Source organism: Ailuropoda melanoleuca, chromosome 10 (assembly GCF_002007445.2).
Source record: "Ailuropoda melanoleuca isolate Jingjing chromosome 10, ASM200744v2, whole genome shotgun sequence".
NCBI lineage: Eukaryota > Metazoa > Chordata > Mammalia > Carnivora > Ursidae > Ailuropoda > Ailuropoda melanoleuca.
The window spans coordinates 32,514,359-32,535,605 of record NC_048227.1 but is presented as its reverse complement, the minus strand read 5'-3'; the positions used below and the strand labels follow the sequence as shown (position 1 = coordinate 32,535,605).

Here is a 21,247-nt window from a genome sequence, read left to right as displayed (position 1 = left end):
AATCTCAATAATAAGTAGTCATCTTGTTTCTTTTTTGCTAGTAAGTTGAATTCCCTGATAGACATATAATTTCAGAATCAAATATTCAGATGCCAGCAGAGGCTAGGCGGGTAAAATAGACAAACAAACAGAGAGGGTCTGAAAGACTCACATTCTTCTTAAACTATTTTCATTTTCATACAAGGAAAAGCAAAATATTTCTCTACCAGAAGAAAAAGCAGGACAGGATAACAAAAGATTGCTGGCATTTGGCCTCTAAGCCAGGCGTACAATAGGGAGCAGGGGTGTCTGCGGCTAACTGGCAGTTGAGTGGAGTGGTCCACAGCCAATTGGTCTGTGTAGGATTTGTAATCTGAAGTTGGCTATTTCTAATGAACTTTCAAGAAAACCAGAGATCCTGTATTGTAATGACATCTGAATGTTGGCCATGAATATATGTTGCAAAAAAACATAGTGGTGAACCAAATACATCGTGCAACCAACTTTTCATTTTGGGTCTTGGCTTATGCCCATTTCAGCTACCAGGTCCCTGGCATCCTCAGTAGATGTCTTTAGAAAGCATTGGTATGCAGTTCTTGAAACCCCTGTGGTGTATTTAAGGGTACTTTCTCGAATGTGTTTCTTTGATAGCCAAGCCAGCAAAGCCCTGGAGAAGACATGTGCAGAATTTTTGTGTGCATATTCAGACTTGCCTTTTAACATCTAATACAGCCGTAGTTAACAGCAGCAAGCTTGCGCAGTGTTTTTCTACAGCAGGCTGGCAGATGATCTTTGAGAAGCTAAATTTGATTGAGGAGGGGAGTGCTAATTTGGATGCAGCCCCCTGAGACCCAGCCACAGAGGGGTCTCTCTACACAGCTCCTGTGTCTGGTCTCTGCTCCATCGCCTCGTTGTATGGGCGGCCCTGAGAGGCTGGGAGCAGTGGACTTGATCAGCTGTTCTCTTTTGTTGTAAGCCTCATTGTTCGGTTTAATGGCCTTGATCAAAATCTCTGAATTTGCAAGGCCCGAGGATGTACACAGACTGCCTGAGAACTTAAAATGGGGATCATTTTGCTCATCTTCCTGACAGTGTAGGTTCCTGTCTCCAGCATGGTTATCCCAAGGGTCTCTTCCAGATACTGGAGGGAGTCACAGGGACTAGGAGGTTATTTGCATGTGATTTGCATACATTTACATAAGCCTGCTTGAGCTCTGTAAGGCTGAGCAGGGGTGATTCTGAAGGTCTGGATCCTTATTTCCTCTGCGTTGAAGACAGTCACCCCTAACAGAGTCCTTCTTTATTAGATGTATATCAGGAAGCAGGTCACTGGAGGTTGTAAGGAGGTAGAATCCTAGCCAAAACGGAATGAGCCCATTAGAAGAACTCTCTATTCCTTCTGTTCCTTTAAAGCAAAACTAAGTCAATATTTATGGAGCACTGACTATTTGCCAAATGTAGTTTTAGGTGCTGGGACTTCACATTGGACAGCAGTCCTGTTCACTTTACCATTAATTTTAATGAAGGAAAATGGTTATAAAAACAATTAAGAGCAAGCAAGAAAGAAAAAGGATAAACCCCAGTAGTGTTAACAGCTATGCAGAAAACAAAACAGGGAATTGAATCAGGGTATATCTCAAGGGGAAGGAAGCGGCATTGAGTACTCTGCCCTGGGAAGACACTGGAGACCTACATAATATCAGGTCAACTTTGTCAGGAGCTGGGCAGAGTTCTCCAAGCACAGGGAACAGTGGATCTACATTGATCTAGAATGATCTTGGGTGGTTTTATAAAGATTTAAAATCATAGTGTCATTGTAGTTTGGAGAGAAGGGAACTATCCTATGAAATAAATAGACAGGGGTTAGGTTGTGTGGCCTTGTGGGTCAAGGTTAGAGTTTGTATCTTCTAAGTTCAGAAGGAAGCTGTTGAATTTTGAGCAGCAGAATGGCGTATCTGACCCACTCGTTTAAAATGGGCTTGGCCACTAGGAATACATTGGGTACAGGGAGGAAGAAGAGCAGTGGGGGGAGATGGAGTGTGTTAGAGCATTGCTGCTGTGGTCTCATCCAGGTGAGAAATAGAAGTGTCTTCACCTGGGATGGTGCCAATGGAGAGGAATAAAAGTTGAGAGCATGGAAATGTCTTTCAAAGTCGAACCAACAGGATTCTCTAGTGGACCATACATAGAGTATGAGGGTAATGGGAGAATCAAGGAATTATTTATCAAGAAGTTTGCTTTGAGGAGCCAAGCAGATGAGAGATGCCATTTGCTGAAGTGGGGAGACCGGGTGAGGAACAGGCTGCAGAGAAGGAAGGAGGTAAGAAGTTGGGTTGTCATGCCTGTGGTGTGGATCAGAAAGGTCTTTGTTTTCCCTACAGTGGAAGCAGGATTGTTTAGGAGGAAGGACCAATGACGGGGAGCAGGGCAAAACCTGCAGTGATGTTCCCATGACATTTCATTTTGCTGCTCACAGATTCTGAGTTGGTTTCTTGTGAAGGATACCTTATCAATGACCTTTCTCAATTAATACTGACAGACATGAGATAGCATGTATTTCCTAATGAGGGAGAGTATTGTTTACATATTGAGTGAAAGTTTTCCATGAATAGACATGGTAAACTTGTAGGTAGTTGGAGAATAGATAGACAATGGCATTAAGTAAGTAACCTGCCCTGAGAAGACACTGGAGGTCTAAATAACATCAAGTAAATTTTGTCAAGAGCTGAGTAATTGATCATTTGATTGATAGGTAGATAGATGAATAGATGAGAAAGAGTATAGAGATAAATGATGATAGATAGATGGATAGATCAATCAATGGATAGATAGATGGATCAATGGATAGGTAGATAGATATAGTTATAGATATATAGATATAGATAGAAGGCTTCAAGGAAATGAGGAGAATAAAGACAGATGAAAGAAACATAATTTAAGATAGTCTTAGATACCTCTGAGAAATCTATTTCTTTGAGAAAATGAAAGACCATTGGCATAACTTACAGTCTTTGAGAGTTCCATGAAAATTAATCAGTGGGTCCCCATTCAGTGAATGGTATGTCCCAGTCTCGTGTGAAAAGGAAGTATTTAAGGGAGCTAGTGAGGATGTATACAAAAAACAAAATCTTATTTCAATAGTGACAAAAAGACCCTTCTCTACCACCAATAGAAGGTAGGGACATGAGCAGGGTATAAGATGGAGAGTAGAGGGATGAAGAAAATGAGTGATAAATTCATAACTTAATTATTCATTTAATATGGGTCCTGTATACTTTGTTCACAAACTCTAGATTTCTGTGGAGTACTAGGGAAGAACATTAAATACATCCAGATAATCCTGAAGCTTTATTTTCAACCAGTTTGCTCTATTTTCTGTTTGATTCCAAGGACCTGAAATGTGGACATTAGTCCACAGATCCCCAGAAATTGGGTATTCTCCTTTTTTAGGAAATAGTAGAATTTCAGTTGGTCAAAGTGAAGTCATTTTCCACATTCATAAAGCACATTTTCTGAAATGTGCCAGATAATTTTTATATCATATAAAAATTCCTATATGACAAGATGTGGTTAATATAAGAGAGGAAGGTGTCAGTGTGAAGTTTCAGAAACCGTTGGGACAACACATCTCAGAATTTTATGTCTCTTTCTGGTGATCTAAAATGGGGCCAGACGTTTCCATTAATAAGCCTCCCAGGTATGCAAGCATTGCGCTTTGAAAATTCCTATCCTAAGACCAGCCTGGGGGCTATAAACTAGCTAGCTCATTCAAGTTGGATGAAAGTTCTTAGAAACAAAAATTTCTTAGAAAATTCTAGAAAGTTCTTTGGTTCATCCAGGTCCTGTCTATTGAGATGTTGAGCCTCTGTCTTCCTTAGAGGATCAGTAGATTGTGGCCATCTCTTGGCTGTTCTTAAACGTGCATCACTTAGATCAGGTGATAGGATGTCATACCTCTCCCTTCTGGGAAGAGTTCTCCTCATCAGAAATACCTTCACTCGCATCCCAACTTTTACCATTGCTTTATCTCAGAAGCACATATTAAAGGATCTCTGGTGTTTGACCTTTAGCCCAGGGACACGAGGTCTTCTATAAAAGGCAGCATGCCTGCCCTTCTTTGTCTTTCAGGAACTCTATATAATGGATGTTTTCATAAAAACTTACCGCCAGGAGCAGGAAATCATTACCAAATCCTAAAATGTGACCATTCTTTGGAGGCTGTTCCCTAAATGGTGCCCAATGGGTATGCAATGTGCATAGCTTCTCGATTTGCAAATATTCTTGTATGCTCTTTTCTTGAGTAAAAGTTCCTAAGGGGCCAGGATTCATTTTACAGAAAATGCTCCATCCAGAACACTGGGAAAATTATAGGATTCTGTTAATCTTATATACAGGTTGTTTGAAAGTAACCTTAGATATCATGCGTTGATTAAGAATTTTTATGGTTCTGAATGTGCTGAAATGTATTCCACACTCAATCTCTAGTGGATAAATGTCATTTTCTTTGGGATGTAAAAAGCACTTCGGAATTCTCTGGGTCATAATTAGGAATGACAATTACCAGAATATGTTTCCGCAAAGAATTCTGTTTATGTGAGCTTTCAAATTTTTGTGAACTTAACATGAAGGGACATACGATGGATTATCTAGCGGTGATCCATGGAAGAAGACAAAAAAATTGAAATTATTATGGTGGGTCTAGAAAATATTGATGTGGGAGAAAATTAATTACCACATCATTTTTCAAAAAGTTCACCTGTAGCTGGTCAGTAGTTTCCATACTATTAACTTGTGTTTGCAGCAAATCAAAAGCATAAATCTGTTTTTCCAGGTAAAGGTTTCAAATCATTTCTATGCATTCCCAAACTATATAGCCTCTAAATATAAAATTAAAAAATGCAACAACCCTTTTGATTTGTGCTTCGCTTGCAGTGCTATGAGTTGTTGAACCAAGTGTGATGATAATGTTTTTGTGTATTTGTTTTAAGGCTGGAAATTGAATCCAGTTGTGGGTGCAGTCTACAGCCCCGAATTCTATGCAGGTAAAGAGTTCCTCTTTGCATGACTTCTTCTTCGTCTGTTCTAAATGTGTTTTGCCTGCCAGTAAAGAACAGGTTTTGTAAACCACGTGAATCCCTCTCCTAAGAAGTTCTGAAGGATTTTTTTTTAAAACAAAACCGAAAGTGTTTAAAACCCCTTCGAAAGTAGAGGGGAATCGTGTATGCGCGTTACACTGTGCAGTACGTGTGGAGCCATTGCTCCTTATGACGTTTTACGTTGATTTTGCCTCAAAAAAAGCATTGAGACTTTGTTCGAGGGCATATGGAACAAATGTAGAGCTGTTCATGCCCATTTTATTTCAATCTGCTTGGATGTGTTTTTTAGACATATATTTCCATGTGGGGTTGCCTCTCTTTCTTCCTGGCAAAGCAGAGAATTGGCTCATTTATTCCAGTAATGTGGCAGTGAGTTGAAATTGCCAAGAGAAGGATTAGTTAGAAAATGAGAAAAAAAAACAAAAACAACACCAGCAACAAACCCCACCCCCCCCAAAAAAAAACCAACAAAGTGGTCTTTCTTTCTTTCTCCATTAATCAGTCTTCCTTAGCAATTCCATGTCTCTGCTCTGCCTTCCAGGGTAGGTCTCTCCCCTCGCCCCTTCCCTGCTACCCGCCAACTACCGTTGGATCGGGAAATCCGTATAGAAAACTTGTCCGTCACATTTCGGGAGAGGGTAACCCAGAAACAACAGTGGCGGAGCTCTTGGCTCTGGTTGGTGTGTCCCTTCTGCCTGTTAGCCGCTTGCTCATTAGCAAGGCTGCGGTTAACACCTTAGAACTTCCGTAGATTTGCCACGTGGGGATTGAAAAGAACTCTTTCTTTGGTGGGGCCCTTGCTCTTTAATATGTAGAAGTAAATGACCAGTTGGTCTGGATCCACCCAGTGACCCCTTCACGGTAAGTCCTACCCCTTGCTTTGTCCCTTCTGGGATGCCATCCATCGTTTTCCTAATCATGGATCAACCCTAGCGTATGACAGGAGCATAGGGCGCTCGGATGGCTACTCGAGCAGAGTAACCAACTCGACCAAGAAAAAAATGGTAAATCTGGGAAGGCCCAATGTGACAGCTAAGAGCTGGATCTCAGATAGGCGATGTTTGTTCTTCACATGTGAGTTTTACCACAAGCCTGGGTTAAGTCCTGCGAGTCTATGACTGTGAGGGTGTTGTGTTGACTCTTCTGGGGCAGGAACGTCTTCTCTGTAAGGCTTTCCATGATTATACGGTAGAACCCACCTCCCGAGAGGACACCTAGCAGAGTGAGGAACACAAACACTGTATTCAGACAACCCAGGTTCAGATCCTACCCCACCCCACTTGCCAGCTGTGTGACTCTAGGCAAGTTACTTAACCTCTCTGTGCCTCAGTGTCTTCATCTGTTAAATGGGAGATGATAATAGTAACAAACTCACAGGTGCTTATTAGAATTAAATGGGTTAATATATGAAGACTGGTGCACAGCCAGCACCACCTAAAGGCTGGGCAAATAAAAATAAATTAACGTTCCACCTCTCTGCCATAAAGGGAAAATTAACGGAGAACTGACTGTGCTGAATTCTGAGTAAACCACTAAACTTAGAGATTTCTTTTCTTAATACCTGAGAGCACTAGTCTTTCTGTTCTCAGCTTGTCCATTTGGGGGAAGTTAACTTCTGGGATCGGGGTAAGGCAGTCTGTTTAGGGGGCACAGATATTGCTGGGGTACATCCTTGTCCAAAGCTGCAAAGAAGCACATCCCTCAAAAAGGCTTGGAGGAGGCCCGCCAGCAGCTCCCATGCATCCGCAGGCGCTACCCAGTGAAATGGGGTAGCTGGGAAAACGAGCTGGCACATTCTCTGCAGGTGTATGCGCCTGGCTACGTGCACGGTTTCTCCCCAGATTAATGGGTTAAGGACAAGAAGCAGGAAGCCATCTGCTGAGGGGTAGGGTATAAATATGTCACTTGGCATAGAGAGAGGAAGGACATGTTTCTGGTCCCCTGCCATGTGGTTGCTGGTCATCTGGCTCGAGCAACCGAGAGAATCCCCTTTACGTGTGATTTCCAACCTATACGCATATCTGTGGGTGTTCAAGAGGACATTAAGACAGAACAGACCATTCAAACTGACTTGTATATACAAGAATAAATTAATCTGTGTGACTTTTAGAACGTTAGAGCTGCCATTCAGATTAGCTGCAGAAGTTAGATCATGGGACTGTCGGGAAAGAATAAGTTATAATAAAGATTAATATTTACTGAGTATTATCTGTGGCCAGGCACAGTTCTAAGCACTTCACCTAAATTAATGTATTTAAATCCTCATGGCAGTTTTCCAGATGAGAAAACTAAGGTACGCAGAGTCCCTTAGCACTAAACGGCTAAGATTTCAAGCAGGTAATAAGCTGGCTCGATTTTGAGATCGAGAGCCTGTATTCTTTACAACTGGGTTATATACTGCCTCTTTATTTTTTGTGAATATTAAAAGTTGTATTTCTTATTGACTGTGTCCTATGATGGTAGATCAGGCTACTATTCTATGTCTAAGCCTATCAAATTAAAGAAGACGAGTAAGATAATAATTTTGGATTTTTCCAACCACCACCAACGCTGCTACCCCCGCCCCCCCCCCACCTCCTCCATATTCAGACGCGTTAACTGGCTGTGTCAGGGACAGTTTTAAGGATTCTGGACAACTAAATAATTATTTCTATGAGATGCTCTAATCAACTTAAATCTAAACAAAAAATGGGGCATGAGTAAACAAGCGTTACTGGAAAAATCTGTATGTATATGTTTGTGTTGCCAATGTATGGGCTATCCTAATCAGAAGCCTTTCCTTTTGCCTAAATTATCTGTGTATGTAGGTGAACAGAGCTCGTGATATGCAGAAATGTAGGGAAATGCTGCCAACCCAGCACTCCAGAACAATTCCTTTGAAATGTCTGAAGACCCATAAACACTGAGAACCGAGCTAGCCTAAATCCAAAGTCAAGGCACCTATGTGGATGGAGTGCACATATGCGAATGTGGACGTTTCATATATTCATTTCGCTGTGGAGGTGTAATTACTGATGTCATCCATTGGCATGTCCATGACTAAGGATTTAGGGGGCTTCTTGGATTTCCCCAGCTATAGACACAGCCTGGATTTATCTTGCAATTTCGAATGTGCATCAAAGCTGAAATGAAGACCTTGTCATTGATTTGCTGTGGATTTTTAGCAGGCCAGCCCTGGATCTGCCTGAGATAGAAAGCCAGGCTCATTAGGCACTCCTATATATAAGATTTTGTATTAATGACAAATATCATAATATTCCCATAGTATAATTATCGATTTTCTGAAGCTTATGCAGAATTAACAACCCAGCCTCCAATTGTCTCTCAGAACGGGGCATGAAAAGTTCACATATTTTGTAAATTAAAATCAATATTTTCAATCTCTCCTAAAGGTAATTTTCCTAATTTAGTGGACTTTTCCCTAACATTTATTTTCTCTTTAATTATAAAATGGCAGGTTATTGATTTTCGTATATAACCTCTTGACGCCCTGAGTGCCTTTTTATTGCTAACGCAGGGTGGGGGTGGGGAGGGCAGGAGCACCTTTTAATGAGGATCTTTAATTACTAGCTGAACAGTATTAATTTGCTTTGATGAATTATGACTCACACTTTCTCCCTCGTGCACACATTCCAGGGGAAGCCTTTAGAAAGCTGCTATGAAAGGCCTTTCATTTTGGGTGGTTTTTCTGAACCCTTACCAAGTTCTACCCAGAAGAATGCTTACCCAACACCAGTGTCCAGAAACAGATACGCGTAAATCAACTCATCCCATGAACCCACGTAAATCTTCTCCAAAGACGAGTGGGTGTTTTCCTACAAAGTGGCACGGCATTGATTATTTTGCCTACATCTAATCATCTTCTGGCTCCTTGGGGCTTAGTCTCAAGATAGATGATTGATAAGTCAGTTAAAAAAAAAAATGTCCAGGTGGATCTCAAAGCCAGGGCCTGAGACCATTCCATTTCAGACCTTCTTAAAAAATTGAAGACAATAAAGAAAAGTACAGTATCTGCAAACGTCTGTTCCCAGTAGCAAGCTTCAGGTTACTTAGTATAATTAGAAATAGCGTTTCTAAGAATCTCAATGAGGAGGCCTCAAAGGGGGTTCTTACCATTCCCCCTTCATTGTGAAAAGTTCCACTGCCATCTAATAAAAAGATGAAAAGAAACAGTGGTGTCTTTTAGGGAGAATCACGATAGCTAGCCAATGAAACTGTTGATGGGAAATCAAGCACCTTTAATCTTCATACATGAGTAAAACAAAATAAAAATAAATAACGGAAGGTTATACACAGTTGTCGACATGGGACTGACAAATGGCAAATCCATCCGTTTCTCAATTGCCGGTAAGATGGCTGCAAAGCTCCCTCACGCTGTATATCATATCTGCCAACTCATTTCTGTGATTAAATATTCCATCAGTAGGGCTATAAGGCGGCAAAGCTTAACAAGATTCATAAGATGCACCACTTGAACAGACATAACTCACTTCCGTGGATGGAGAGCTCCCCGCCTGCAAAAGAAAATTGGAATTGAGGTAAATTACTCCACGAGTCATGATCAATAGGGAAAGGAAAAGATCTACCAATGCAATGCAGATCTAAGACACAGTGAGGCCCCCATGACAACAAACACACAATTCAAGTCAAAAGTAGAGAGATGCCGAGTAAATCAACTTGAAAACCTCGAAGATGGTGGTGAACAGTAGTCTGGCGAAGCTATTATTATTAGTGGGGTTCTTTTCAGTGGGGAGAAGAAGAAGGGGGTCCTTAATTGGATTTTCCTCCTAAAAATAAACATTTCTGGTTTCAAGGGGGTGGGGGAAGTACAAAAAGAAGGATACCTGGCAGCAAAGTCACATATGAAAGGTGGCCGGGTCTTAAAACTAGGTTATCCTGGGGTTATAGGGAAGATCAGATAAGGTAACGAGTGTAAAAGAACTTTATAGACTGTAAAGTAAAATAAAACTGTGAGATTAGTGTGACGACTGAAGTCAGCCGGATTGATTATGTCCACCTCGGTAGAAACCTGGCCACGGGCCACGGGCCTTGATACCAGGCTGGGTGATGGGAGACTGGATTGGGATCTCAATATAAAGTTTAAAAATGAAGAGGATGGCTGTAGCACTCTGTGATTGCTTATCTCGAAAGGGCAGCTGTATTTGACCTTGGATTACCCGTACAGAGGTATTGGTTTTCTATGGGCTTTTGGCCACTGTGAACCATGATTCATCTAAGAATTGAGTCAAAGGAAGGTAGATGTCGGTCTCCCTCCCAGTTGCTCCCCCCATTTCACTTCATTGAGTCCATTACAGTTAAGAGAATGACCTTTAGCCGCACTTTTGGATGGACTTCTTTCCAATTCCCTTCCTGCAATTTGGATACAATAGCATCTGAAAAAGAGTAAGATTGTCAGAACCTATGATCACTGGGGTCCCTGACACAGGCTGCTTTCCTTTTATTGGCCCCCTTCCTAGACTTTGGGTTGCGCTTGGGATGATGTTCCCAAATCCTGGGTATACAAAGCATGCATTCGGGGTGACCACCTTAGTATCCTGAAAGAATGTGATGTGGGTCTGAAAGGTACTTGCTACCAGTCAGAGCCCCTCAAAGCAACAAATATTCAGGCGCCCCTCGTGGCGCGGACACTGCCCATATCCACCCAGAGGACCAGCTTCGACTGGGCGCAGAGTGATGGCCCCTCAGGAGCAGTGACCTTTGACTCTGTAGTGTTTTGTATAATTTACACATCTGCCAGATTCAAATGCAGTGCACTTCAGTGAACTGGAACAGGGAGAGTCCAGATTTAAGTCCCCAAGCAAAGGATTTTCAGCCTAGAAATGTTCCACTTCAAAGACTTTATCTCGTACATCTGTTTACCTTCGCCTCCCCTTTTGGTTGCAATTCACTTTCCTTCTCGAGTCTCCTTTCCCCATCTGTCTTATCAGATTTCACTCCATCCCTGCCCACATTTGGCCTTAATTTTTATCTGTGTCCTTCCCTGCCCCACGGAGGGAATGCAGCTCAGCTTTGATGGAACCTGTGGGGGATTTTGATCTTCAAATAGGATCAGAACTCGATTAGGTGCTAAAAACTGCACTGCCTCAATAAATTAGTTCTCATTCTATTGCGTGGAAAGCCTACCAAGGAGAGCTCCTCCAAAGCAGGAAGGGATGGGACAGCGCTTGTAGGAGAAGCCCCACTTCTGTACCAGGGGAGAAAGACAAGGTTCGAATATTTGGCTCTGGATCGGTTTCACAGGGAAAGTTCTGGGCTGCCATCATTCATACATGAACAACTGAAACCATCAGCAACCGTAAGCCACTCTGGGCGCTGACTTTGTGCCAGGCACTGTGCAACACGCTTTGCATCTGTCAGATCCTCATGAAAATGTTACAACATTCTCTTCGTTATAGAAATGAGGAGACCAAGGCTTTCTGCAGTTTGTCTCCTCCCTCATATCACAGAGCTAGTATGTGAAAAATCAGTTTATTATATAAATGTCTTTTTTCTAACCTCGAAGCCCACGCTTTCCATCACTTTGCTGTGCAGCTTCCTCAGTAGGACGAGACTGGGACATGCCTGCCATGTCTTCTATCCTGGAGGTCATAGAGGATAAAGATAATTAGTAAAAATATCTTGGCGCGTAATGTTTCCTGCCGCGTGCTGACTCCATGTGGGGACCATCGCGTGTTTACAGAGGTTATAACTTTGGAGCATAAGTGTCATTTCCCTCATTTTGCAGATAAATTAGAATTCTAGTGATATTATGTTGCCCAAGGTCGCTGATTTGAAAAGTTAAAGAGCTGGGTCCAAAACCAGTCTCTGTGATTCCAAAGCCCATTCCGTTTTATTACAAGTTGCCTCCCGCACACATGTGTTTAATTAATCCAATATCTTGGATTCGTGGTTCTTAACTGGGAGTAATTTTACACCCCAGGGGAATTGGGCGACTTCTGGAGACATTTTCCGTGATCAGATCTTGGGGGCCATGGGATTGTTCACTACGGGCCTCTACAGGGTGGAGGCCAAGGGTCCTGCCAAACATCCCACAATGCACAGGACAGCCCGCACCACAGAGAATAATCTGGCTTAAGGTGTTGATAAGGCTGAGGTTGAGAACCCCCATTCTGACAGAAGCACATGAATAAACACGCCAAGCCCTGCCGATGGCTCCTGCTCAAGGTGGATAAGCATCTGTAGTTATCACAGGCAATCCAAGAACTTAAAGAGAGACATTCGTCCAAATGTTCCCTCTTCTCAGCATTACTCCGTGATTTTTGACTCCAGAAGGGAAAAGCATAAGACTCGATGTTCTGCTGCAGAGTTGTGTCGGGGGTCCACAAGACCTTCCCCAGTGTCTGTGTTCCATTGGATGCGCTCCTGGGACTCAGAAAGGCTCTCATAGTCACAGTTCTGAGTTTTACAAAGCAATACAGATTAAAAATCAGCAAAGGGGAAGAGCACATGAGCTGGAATCCAGAAGAAACCAGGCAGAAGCTTCTGGTGTGCCCTCCAGGTTAAGTATACGATGTGCTTAACTTTACCGAAAACGGTGTCAGACAACACACACAAAGTCTCGCCCACCAGGCATCAGTCTGCTTCCTAGGAGGTGGTCACAGGGACACAGAACCCCCGTGTCACTGACCTCAGCTACTGAAACCTTAACCCAAAGAGCAAAAGTAAGCATTCACCATAAATCACATTACTAATGTAAACCATCTTATCAAACTGGCAATGTACGGCCCAAGGCCTCAGGCTTCCAAAAACAGTTTTATCAGGTAGAATATTCCAAGGGTTTAGAACTCATCTGCCAGGAGCTGCCCAAGAAGGCAAACTTTCCAGAGGAACATGCAGGGTTTGAGCAGCCCAGGCCTGCTGAATTAACCCTTTCCTGCACAAGAGAAGAAGGAAGAGAAGGAGAGGCAGCAGCAGGAGAAGAAGATGGCAACCTCAGAATATATATTCGTGGTCGTGATGGTAGTGGTGAAGAGGGGGAGGGTGGTATAAGACAAGACATACCACTGTGCTTTGTTGGTTCTAGGGAAAAGATCAAGCTGGATTCAGTTATGAAAGTGGAAAAAAAATGTATGCATCTTTCACTTCGAGCTGAGGTCTGCAAATTTCAGTAAAGGGCCAGTTCATGCATAGGTTCAACTGTGTGGGCCTACAGTCGCCCACAACCACTCACCTCTGCCCCTGTAATGCAGGAGTAACCGCAGACAACGCATAAATGAGTGCGCATGGCTGTGTCCCAATAAAACTTTAAGGATACAGACATTTAAATTTCATATAATTTTTATGGGTCATGAAATAGTTGTCCTCGCCCCACCCCCAGCTGTGTAAAAAGGTAAAAATCAGGGCCCTCCGTCACCAACCCTGGCTTAGAAAGTCCGGATTTGCTGGACACCAAGCCACCAGCTTACATCCTGGGGAGGCATTTTCAGCATTGCACTGTTTAGCAGTTACACAATTCTGCATGAACCCGTGAGATTAGCTGCTCGTCCTTCTGCCGCATCATGTTCATCAAGGAAGAGCCAAAGAGAGAGGCTGTGTATAAAGTCACACATACCACTGGCTTCTGTTAATTCATCCTTTAGCTCAGAGTTACAGTGCTGAAGGCCTGTACAGTATCGGGCACTGCTCACAAGCTGGGGGAAGCACCTTTTCCCTCAAGAATTCCTTAGAGCATTGAAGGATACAGACAGATAATCTTAGTGTATATTAAATGATGATACCTGCCTTCCAGAACACTAAAAAAAATAACAACCCTGTCTGTATAAAGAGTGGGGGGGGGTGTACTCATTGGGTTTTGGAGGATAAGTAAGAGTTCCCCTGAGAAGAAAATGAAGAAAGATCTTTGTAAGGGTGAGTAAGGAAGAGTTTGGTAGAGTCCAAAGGAGTTTCTCAATCTTTATCTTCAGAATCCATTGAGAAGTACTAAAAAAACAAAACAAAACAAAACAAAACAAAACAGGTGCTTGATCCTACCTGGATATAGAAATTTCTGAGGCAAAATCAGGTTTCCCCCAAAAGCTGAGAAATACCAATCTGTTGAGATCAGAGGGTACCTTCTAGAGAAAAGTTGCAAAAGACCTGACAATGCTGTATAAAGGAATGTGGATTGCGGATTTCATCCTTTGAGTGGCAGGCAACCATTGAAAATTCTGATAAAAATATATTTAAAAAATAAAATGAAACAAGCAAGAACACCCAGTAATGAATTAGCATGCATATGTCCACCGGAGACAAGTAATAGTCTTATCATGAGGACTTAGAAATATGCGAACTCAGCCCTGAAGAACTGAAAGAGGTAAAACCAAATCAGCAACTTCTCAGCCATCCCGGAGACCCGGCTCCTGACAGTCGCCAGGACTACCAAACCGGTGCCCGGCACCAAGTCTATGACCAGACTTGTTTTCCTGGTAGTGTCCCAGTCTCTTCCTAGGGAAACGAATTACCAGAGACTTTAAAAATGGCATGATTTCATTTTTAAAAGTATTTTAACTTATGTCGCCATTCTATTATAAACCATGTAGTTTTGACGGTCTTGTACTTCCCACTTTTAGCGTTCTTTTCAAAATTTGTAGTTCAACGTTATTAGTCCATCCAATTAAGTTGCGTGTAAATAAAGACAAGTTGGCCAAATATTGTTTAATACCCTGTATGTTAATTATATGTAGATACTCCCTCTCCAAATATCAAGTGAAGCTGTCTTTTAAAAACGTAGTGCAAAAGAACCATCACACAAATAGCAAAATCCTACTTAAATTAACTACATTGGTGACAGTGAATGCATTTCTAGAACTTCCATGGACCTGTTAGAGCCCATTACAGTCGAAATATTGGTTTATGAAAAATTAATAAAGCCAGTGGAAAATGGAACCCAGCATCTGCATTAGCTGTTATACCAAATGAATCAGCCAGAATTAATTATGCCGTATGCTACATTCTAATGAGATTTTCATTAAACAGGATACCATTATGGAAACTAAACAAGGGTTATTCAGAGAATAATGCCAAAGGCTGTTTGGGTTTTTTTGTTTTGTTTTTTGTTTTTTGGAGGAAATTAAATTAGTTAATGGGTTATACATTTAAACCCGACACAAAGGTTAATCAATGTACACTTATCATTGCATTAAACCCAGTATCATTTTAAAAACAGGAACATCCCAATATCACTGATATTTCCTCTGGGGAAAAAGATGAATCTATGTGTGCTTTTCTAGTGTTTGTTTGATATACATGATATTGTAAAGACTGAAACCTTCCGTATTAATTCCCTGTCACTTGAAAACCATTTTCACCTGCTGAAATATTCTGCTTGCTTCCGTCCCACAGGTGTGTGTCTGTGTGTGTGTGTGTGTGTGAAGCATGTTTAAACAAATGTATCTGATTACTCCTTGGGATATTCAAAGTCAAAGTATATTCTCTGCTCTTACCCAGAGAGTGGGGTCGGGAGTTTAAACCTAATCTGGGATATGGAAGAGGACTCAAGATGAAACTTTACCCCCATTCTACAAATACTCCCAGTCCCTCTTAAAATACAGTTCTGTAGTAGCAAGTGAAATAGAAGAGAGGGCCCAAGGGAAGCCTGTCTAGAGGGATCTTTGAACTCCTGCAATATCTCAGAGTTTCTTGTCCCTAGGAAGAGGGGAGAGAGAGAGAAAGAGAGAGGGAGTGAGAGAGAGAGAGAGAGACAGGGAGTGAGAGAGAGAAAGAAAGGGAGGAAAGCATTCTGGATTCTTTGCAGAGACTTGTAAACTCCACGGATTTTAGCTAAAACACAATTTCTAATTTTTTTTCTATTCATCATACTTTTCAAACTAAAATACCTTTATGAGCTGTGAGATAAATGTGCAGTTGGTGGGGACACATCTCAGTTACAGGGAAGAATACCCTCTCCCTGTCACCTGAATGGCCCTGCCACATGGGAATGTGGGCCCAAACCCATGAGTCCCCACCCCTGTTTCCTCAAGAAAAGCCAGACATGTGTCTTGTGACATAAACCTCCTCAAATTTAATTAAACCTCCTCAGTTTAAATGTTGGCGATTAATTCCAATCTTAAAATGTTCTCCATTAAATCTGTTATGGTTAGCATTCTGTCCGGGACATGGCCAAACCTAACAGTTCAGCAGCCATCAGTTCACTCTCTTGTTCTTCAAGGAACAGTGAAACAAAATAAATCCCCAAATGCTGTATTTTGAGATTCAAAAAAATAATAGTTATTAGCCCATAATAATAATAATAATAATTATTATTATTACCGAGATCACTTATTACCTACAAACTGTCAACCCCGTCCTTGTAACAGATCTGATCCCTACAACAGTTCTCAATGAAGCAGATTTTCCCCCCCATCTTACAGATGTGAAAGCCAAGTCTGGGACCTTAACTGACTTGTGCAAGGTCAAAGAAACTTACAGGCAGTGAGGTCAGAACACAAAACTAAGTGTAAAAGTTACCCAAACCCATACTTTTTCAGCTGCACTGTCAGACCTTGAGAGTTCCCTATTTCTCCTCTCTCTGTGTTTCCTTCCTGCCTGTCTTACTGCGATCTTGCAAGTGGGATTTTCTTATCTATAGAAGCTACGTCCTGCCCAGAGCGTCCTTGGTGGGATTTAAAACCCTATCCCAGATTCTTAAACATGACCATGAGGTTCTAGCCAACATCCTTCGCCTGGAAGAGTCAGGCGTTTCCAGCCAGAAGGCAGCTGAGGAGCTGTTTTGATGTGGCTTAGTGCAAACGGGGTTGGTTGGTGGGTATTTATCACTCCACGTTTGGGGAGGATGTTTAAACACCTCAGGACCAAGTATCACCAAGAATCAGCTGACGTAGCTCTGTGAGTGAGTCACGCTGGCTCAGATTGCAGTTCTGTCTCATATTTTTCTCTCTGTGTGCCTTATTTTCCTTGTGGATTGGATGAGGAAAAGAAGATCATAATGTGTGCACAGCTACCTGTTTCAGTACCTGACACCCAGGGGCATCTTAATGATCCCGTCCATTAATATTAGCTGTAACTTGACATTGTTTGCGTCCCTAGCATCTTACTATCGTTAGCAGCGTGGGCATCCCCTGGGAGCTGATTGGAACTGCAGATTCTCATGCCCCAGCCCAGGCCTCCGAGATGAGAATATTCATGTTAGAAGGGTCCCCAAGTAATTCAGTGCCTATTAGAATTTTAGAGGCGAAGGCTCTGGGGTAGCCCTTACCTAAATACTAACAGTGACAGCCCTGAAGGAGATAAAACCCATTTCCATTGTTTTTGTTGCAGTTAAATTGCTAGCCTTCCACAAACACCTTACGGGACAATTTTTTCTAGTTGTTTTGTTATCTGGAACAACAATGAATTAGAAAGAAATTTTTGGCAAGCTTTCAAAAAACATGTCTTTAAATTTTTTGGTTGTTTTTAACAAAAAAATGAAATAAATTTTAGCAGGTATTAATGAAATGATACCCTCTGAAATAATTTGCGACAGCTTCCCGAGGAGGGGCTAATGCTGTCCTGACAATCACTATTGGCATCTTCCAAACAGAAGGGGACATTACAATAGGGGTCAGCAAACCTTTTCTGTAAAGGTCCAGAGAGTGAATATTTTAGCCTTTGTGGGCAATAAGGTCTCTGTTGTAACTACTCAGCTCTGTCTTGCAGCATAAGAGCAGTCATAAATAATACGTAAATGAACAAGGGTGCTCTGTTCCAATAGACACTGAAATTTGAATTTTATGTGATTTTTCACTTTGTCACTAAATATTAGTCTTCTGTTGATCGTTTTTCAACCAGACAGAAATGTAAAAAACATTCTTAGATCACAGGCCATACAAAAAACGTGGTAGGCTGGATTTGGTCAAAGACTGTAGTTTGCCTACACCTGCTTTGGAATAGTAGCCTTCGATCCATGGGTCCCAGGGATCTGTTTGGTTCGATCTGCCTTCAGCACCATTAGATTTCTATCTGTGTGACTTTGGGCAGGATTCTAAAACTCTCTCTGTCTCAGGATCCTCATCTTTTAAATAGATATAATGAGAGTACCTATCTTACAGGGTTAAGAGTAGGGGATAATCCAAATTAAACATTGAACGGGTCTGCTTGGCGCTTTTTGGGTAATTAGTAAGCAATTTTTGGAATTGCTACTGTTGATATGTTTAGTATCATATTAAGTCAATTGAATAATATCTGTAAAAATCACTATTAGTCAAAATTTTGGAGGCAGGAGAATAAGAGTAAGTCATTACATTTTTGAAACAACAAATAATCCGAGAGATCGTTGTATAGAGATTCTTTGTAGTATTCCTGCAACTTTTTGGTATAGTCTGAAATTATGTCAAAAAGTAAAAAAAAACCCACAAAATCATGTATTTCTCTTTATTGTGAAAATCAAAACTTGCATCATAAATTGGAGTGAGAGATTATTTACACTCTATACAGATTTACTTCAGGGCTCCTTTAAATATGGAAATCCCCTGGTACAATTAAAACATGATTCACTTTATAAGAATTAAATATACATCCAACATTTTCCTGCAACATCTGTGCCGCAATGGAAATACCTCTGTATTTAAAGCTCGACCGTAACCCTTCAGAGAGGCTCATCTTTCAGGCATGTATAAAAGCATTAAGTATTAGCTGTGAAAATATTCTTACATGGATTAGCTCAATGCTGGTCTATTTTCAAAAATGCATAACCACAAAAAGCAATCACAACCCATGAGGGCTTTGGATAAATGTGTCCACTGGAAGCAGTAACCTCCGTGGGCAGGGAGTAGCACCCGGCAACCTCCCAGACCTCCAGGTCTAACCGAAGTTTGGTGCCTGTATGGCCCTCACGCAGTACAATGCCTCACTGATCCCCAGGGCAGAGCTCATTTGGAGGCAGGGGGGGATATTAGTCTGCTAGGGCCGAAGCACCACAGACCGGGGGGCTTATACAACAGAAAGGTATTTTCTCACAGTTCTGGAAGCTGGAAGTCTAAGATCAAGGGGTCGGCAGGGTTGGTTTCTTTGGAGACCTCTCTCCTTGACTTGTAGATGGCTGTCCTCTCGCTGAGTCCTCACATGGTCTTCCCTCTGTCTGTCGTAATTTACTATTCTTATAAGGACATCAGTCGTGTGGAATCAGGGCTTACTCTCATGGCCTAACGTTAACCTAATTACCTTTTTAAAGATCCTGTCTCCAAATACAGTCACATCCTGAGGTACGGGGTGTTAGGACCTCAATCTGTGCATGAATGTGGAGTGTATACGTTTCAGTCCATTCATAGCAGGACAGGGATGGGTAGGCCTTCTTTTGGGTGGGAAACCAAGAGTAGTCTTGCTAAGGTTATGCTGTTGGCGGTCTTCTGTACCTTCTGGACCAGCCCACCTCCAGAGAGTCTGGCAGGATAGTTAGGACTGGGAGTTAGTCTTTGTGTTCGAAATGCTACAAAGGAAAGGCAAAATTTGCCCATGTACAAAATAGCAACGATAAAAAGTAAATAGGCTGTACCTCTTTGCCCATAGACGTACTCAAAGCAGATATATTCAGCCATTTTTGCGTTTTTTTCCTAAAGATGTGGAGATGCCCTTGGGCCTGGATTAATCAAAGTGCATCCAGAGCAGGACAGTCACCTGGGTTGCTGATCGGAAATGCAGATTTCTGATCAGCTGAGTCACGCTTTTTAGGGGTGGAGCCTTTGAAGGCATCCCATTTCAGTTCTCCCCAGTGGATTCTTAAAGTCTCACAGGCTCGGAAAACCTCCAGTTTTAGGAAGGCAAGAGCTCACAGCATTGGGGTTTAGGAGAGTGGCTCTCCTCCAGTGTTTCTCGACGTGTGTTCCCCTGACAACATGAGAGCGTGTTGAAAATGCAAGTTCTCAGCTCCAACCCAGACCTATGGAATCAGTCCGAAACTCTGGGAGCGGGACCTAGCAGTGTTCTGTGTTGAACAAATCCCCTAGGTGATGCTGATGATGCAGGTGATTATAAGAACCCATGGGGGACTGAGGGCACCCCTTTCGGAAAGTACCACTCCTGTGAAGAAGACATTTGCAGGTTTCTCTTACGGTGGAGTATCCTGTTGTCACCAGCTTAGAGCTTGTTCTTTCAATTATGACCAAAGTTTTCCTGTCTTTATTCTAATTTAAAAATATATTTAAAAAATCATTCTGTAACAATGGAAGCAAGAAGGAGTCATTGATAAAGTGAGTCATGTTCTAGGAGCCTAGATAGCTTTGTTTCTCACCCAGAATTTGCCTCTGACTGATGATAAGGCTTTTCGTAAACCACATCCTTGTTCTGTGCCATTTTTTTCCCATCTCTAAAAAGGGACTAATACTATCTGACTCTTCTTACTAGGGAGGAACAAATACAGTGTAAAAATGTATGGGGAAATATTGAATAAAAACTTCTTTTTTGGTATAAAATGAAAGTACTATTTTTAGTAGTGATTACTATTACTATGAAACATTTTTAGCTCCGACTGCAATATGTAACAGAAATGTGGAATAGACATCTCGCCAGTCATAATAGTCATGTTTCATAAAAATTGTGCCAAAATTACTTTTAAACTTTATTAATCTCAGCAAGCAAAGTAAATTAACCATAGGGTCTCAGGTTTGGGGGTTGTTTCGGACTCATTCCTTTGTTCCCTTTCTTGTGTATGTATTTGTTCCTGAACATATGAGTACTACAAAAGACAGCGTGTCATTCTTTTGAAGGGCACAGTAGGCTCAGCGGATGTGCCCCAGAACCCACACAGTGCCTAGTACATTAGAGAAGCCAATACACACTGCGGAATGAATGACAGCCCTCACAGGCCGCCTTTTCTTAGCTGAGCACTGGCGACAGAGAAGCTCTGGAATGGCCTCCTGCATTCATTCCCCATTGGCCTGTGGGATTTTTCCTCTCAGCCCTCTCTGCAGAGTCACCAGGCCTAGTGACATTGGGAAAGCTGGACCCCAGCAAAGGGCTGTTTGCAAGTGACTCTGGGTCAGCACATAGATGCTTGCAGAGGCTCAGACAGCCCGTGACACTCTCAGAACCTTTCACAGCAGGTGCTCCTGAATCCCTTTTGGCTCTTAGAAAATTAATAAAGTGTGGTTGTTTTTCTTTGTGCCTTTAATTTTTTTTTCATTTCAGTAGAGATAAGAGCATTCTTCTCCAAGTGTTCTAACTCATCTTCATCTTGGAGC

General features: G+C 42.0%; 1 protein-coding gene across 16 annotated transcripts in view; it reads left to right on the top strand.

Annotated features, from left to right (window-relative positions):
- The window catches only part of RBFOX1 (RNA binding fox-1 homolog 1), a 2,017,010-nt gene that overhangs the window by 1,900,909 nt on the left and 94,854 nt on the right, over window positions 1-21,247 (top strand). For all 16 annotated transcript variants that reach the window (XM_034670396.1, XM_034670397.1, XM_034670388.1 and 13 more), the window contains one exon: window positions 4,968-5,021. In XM_034670396.1, the coding sequence (XP_034526287.1) occupies window positions 4,968-5,021 (54 nt within the window). The remainder of the gene's footprint in view (window positions 1-4,967; window positions 5,022-21,247) is intronic.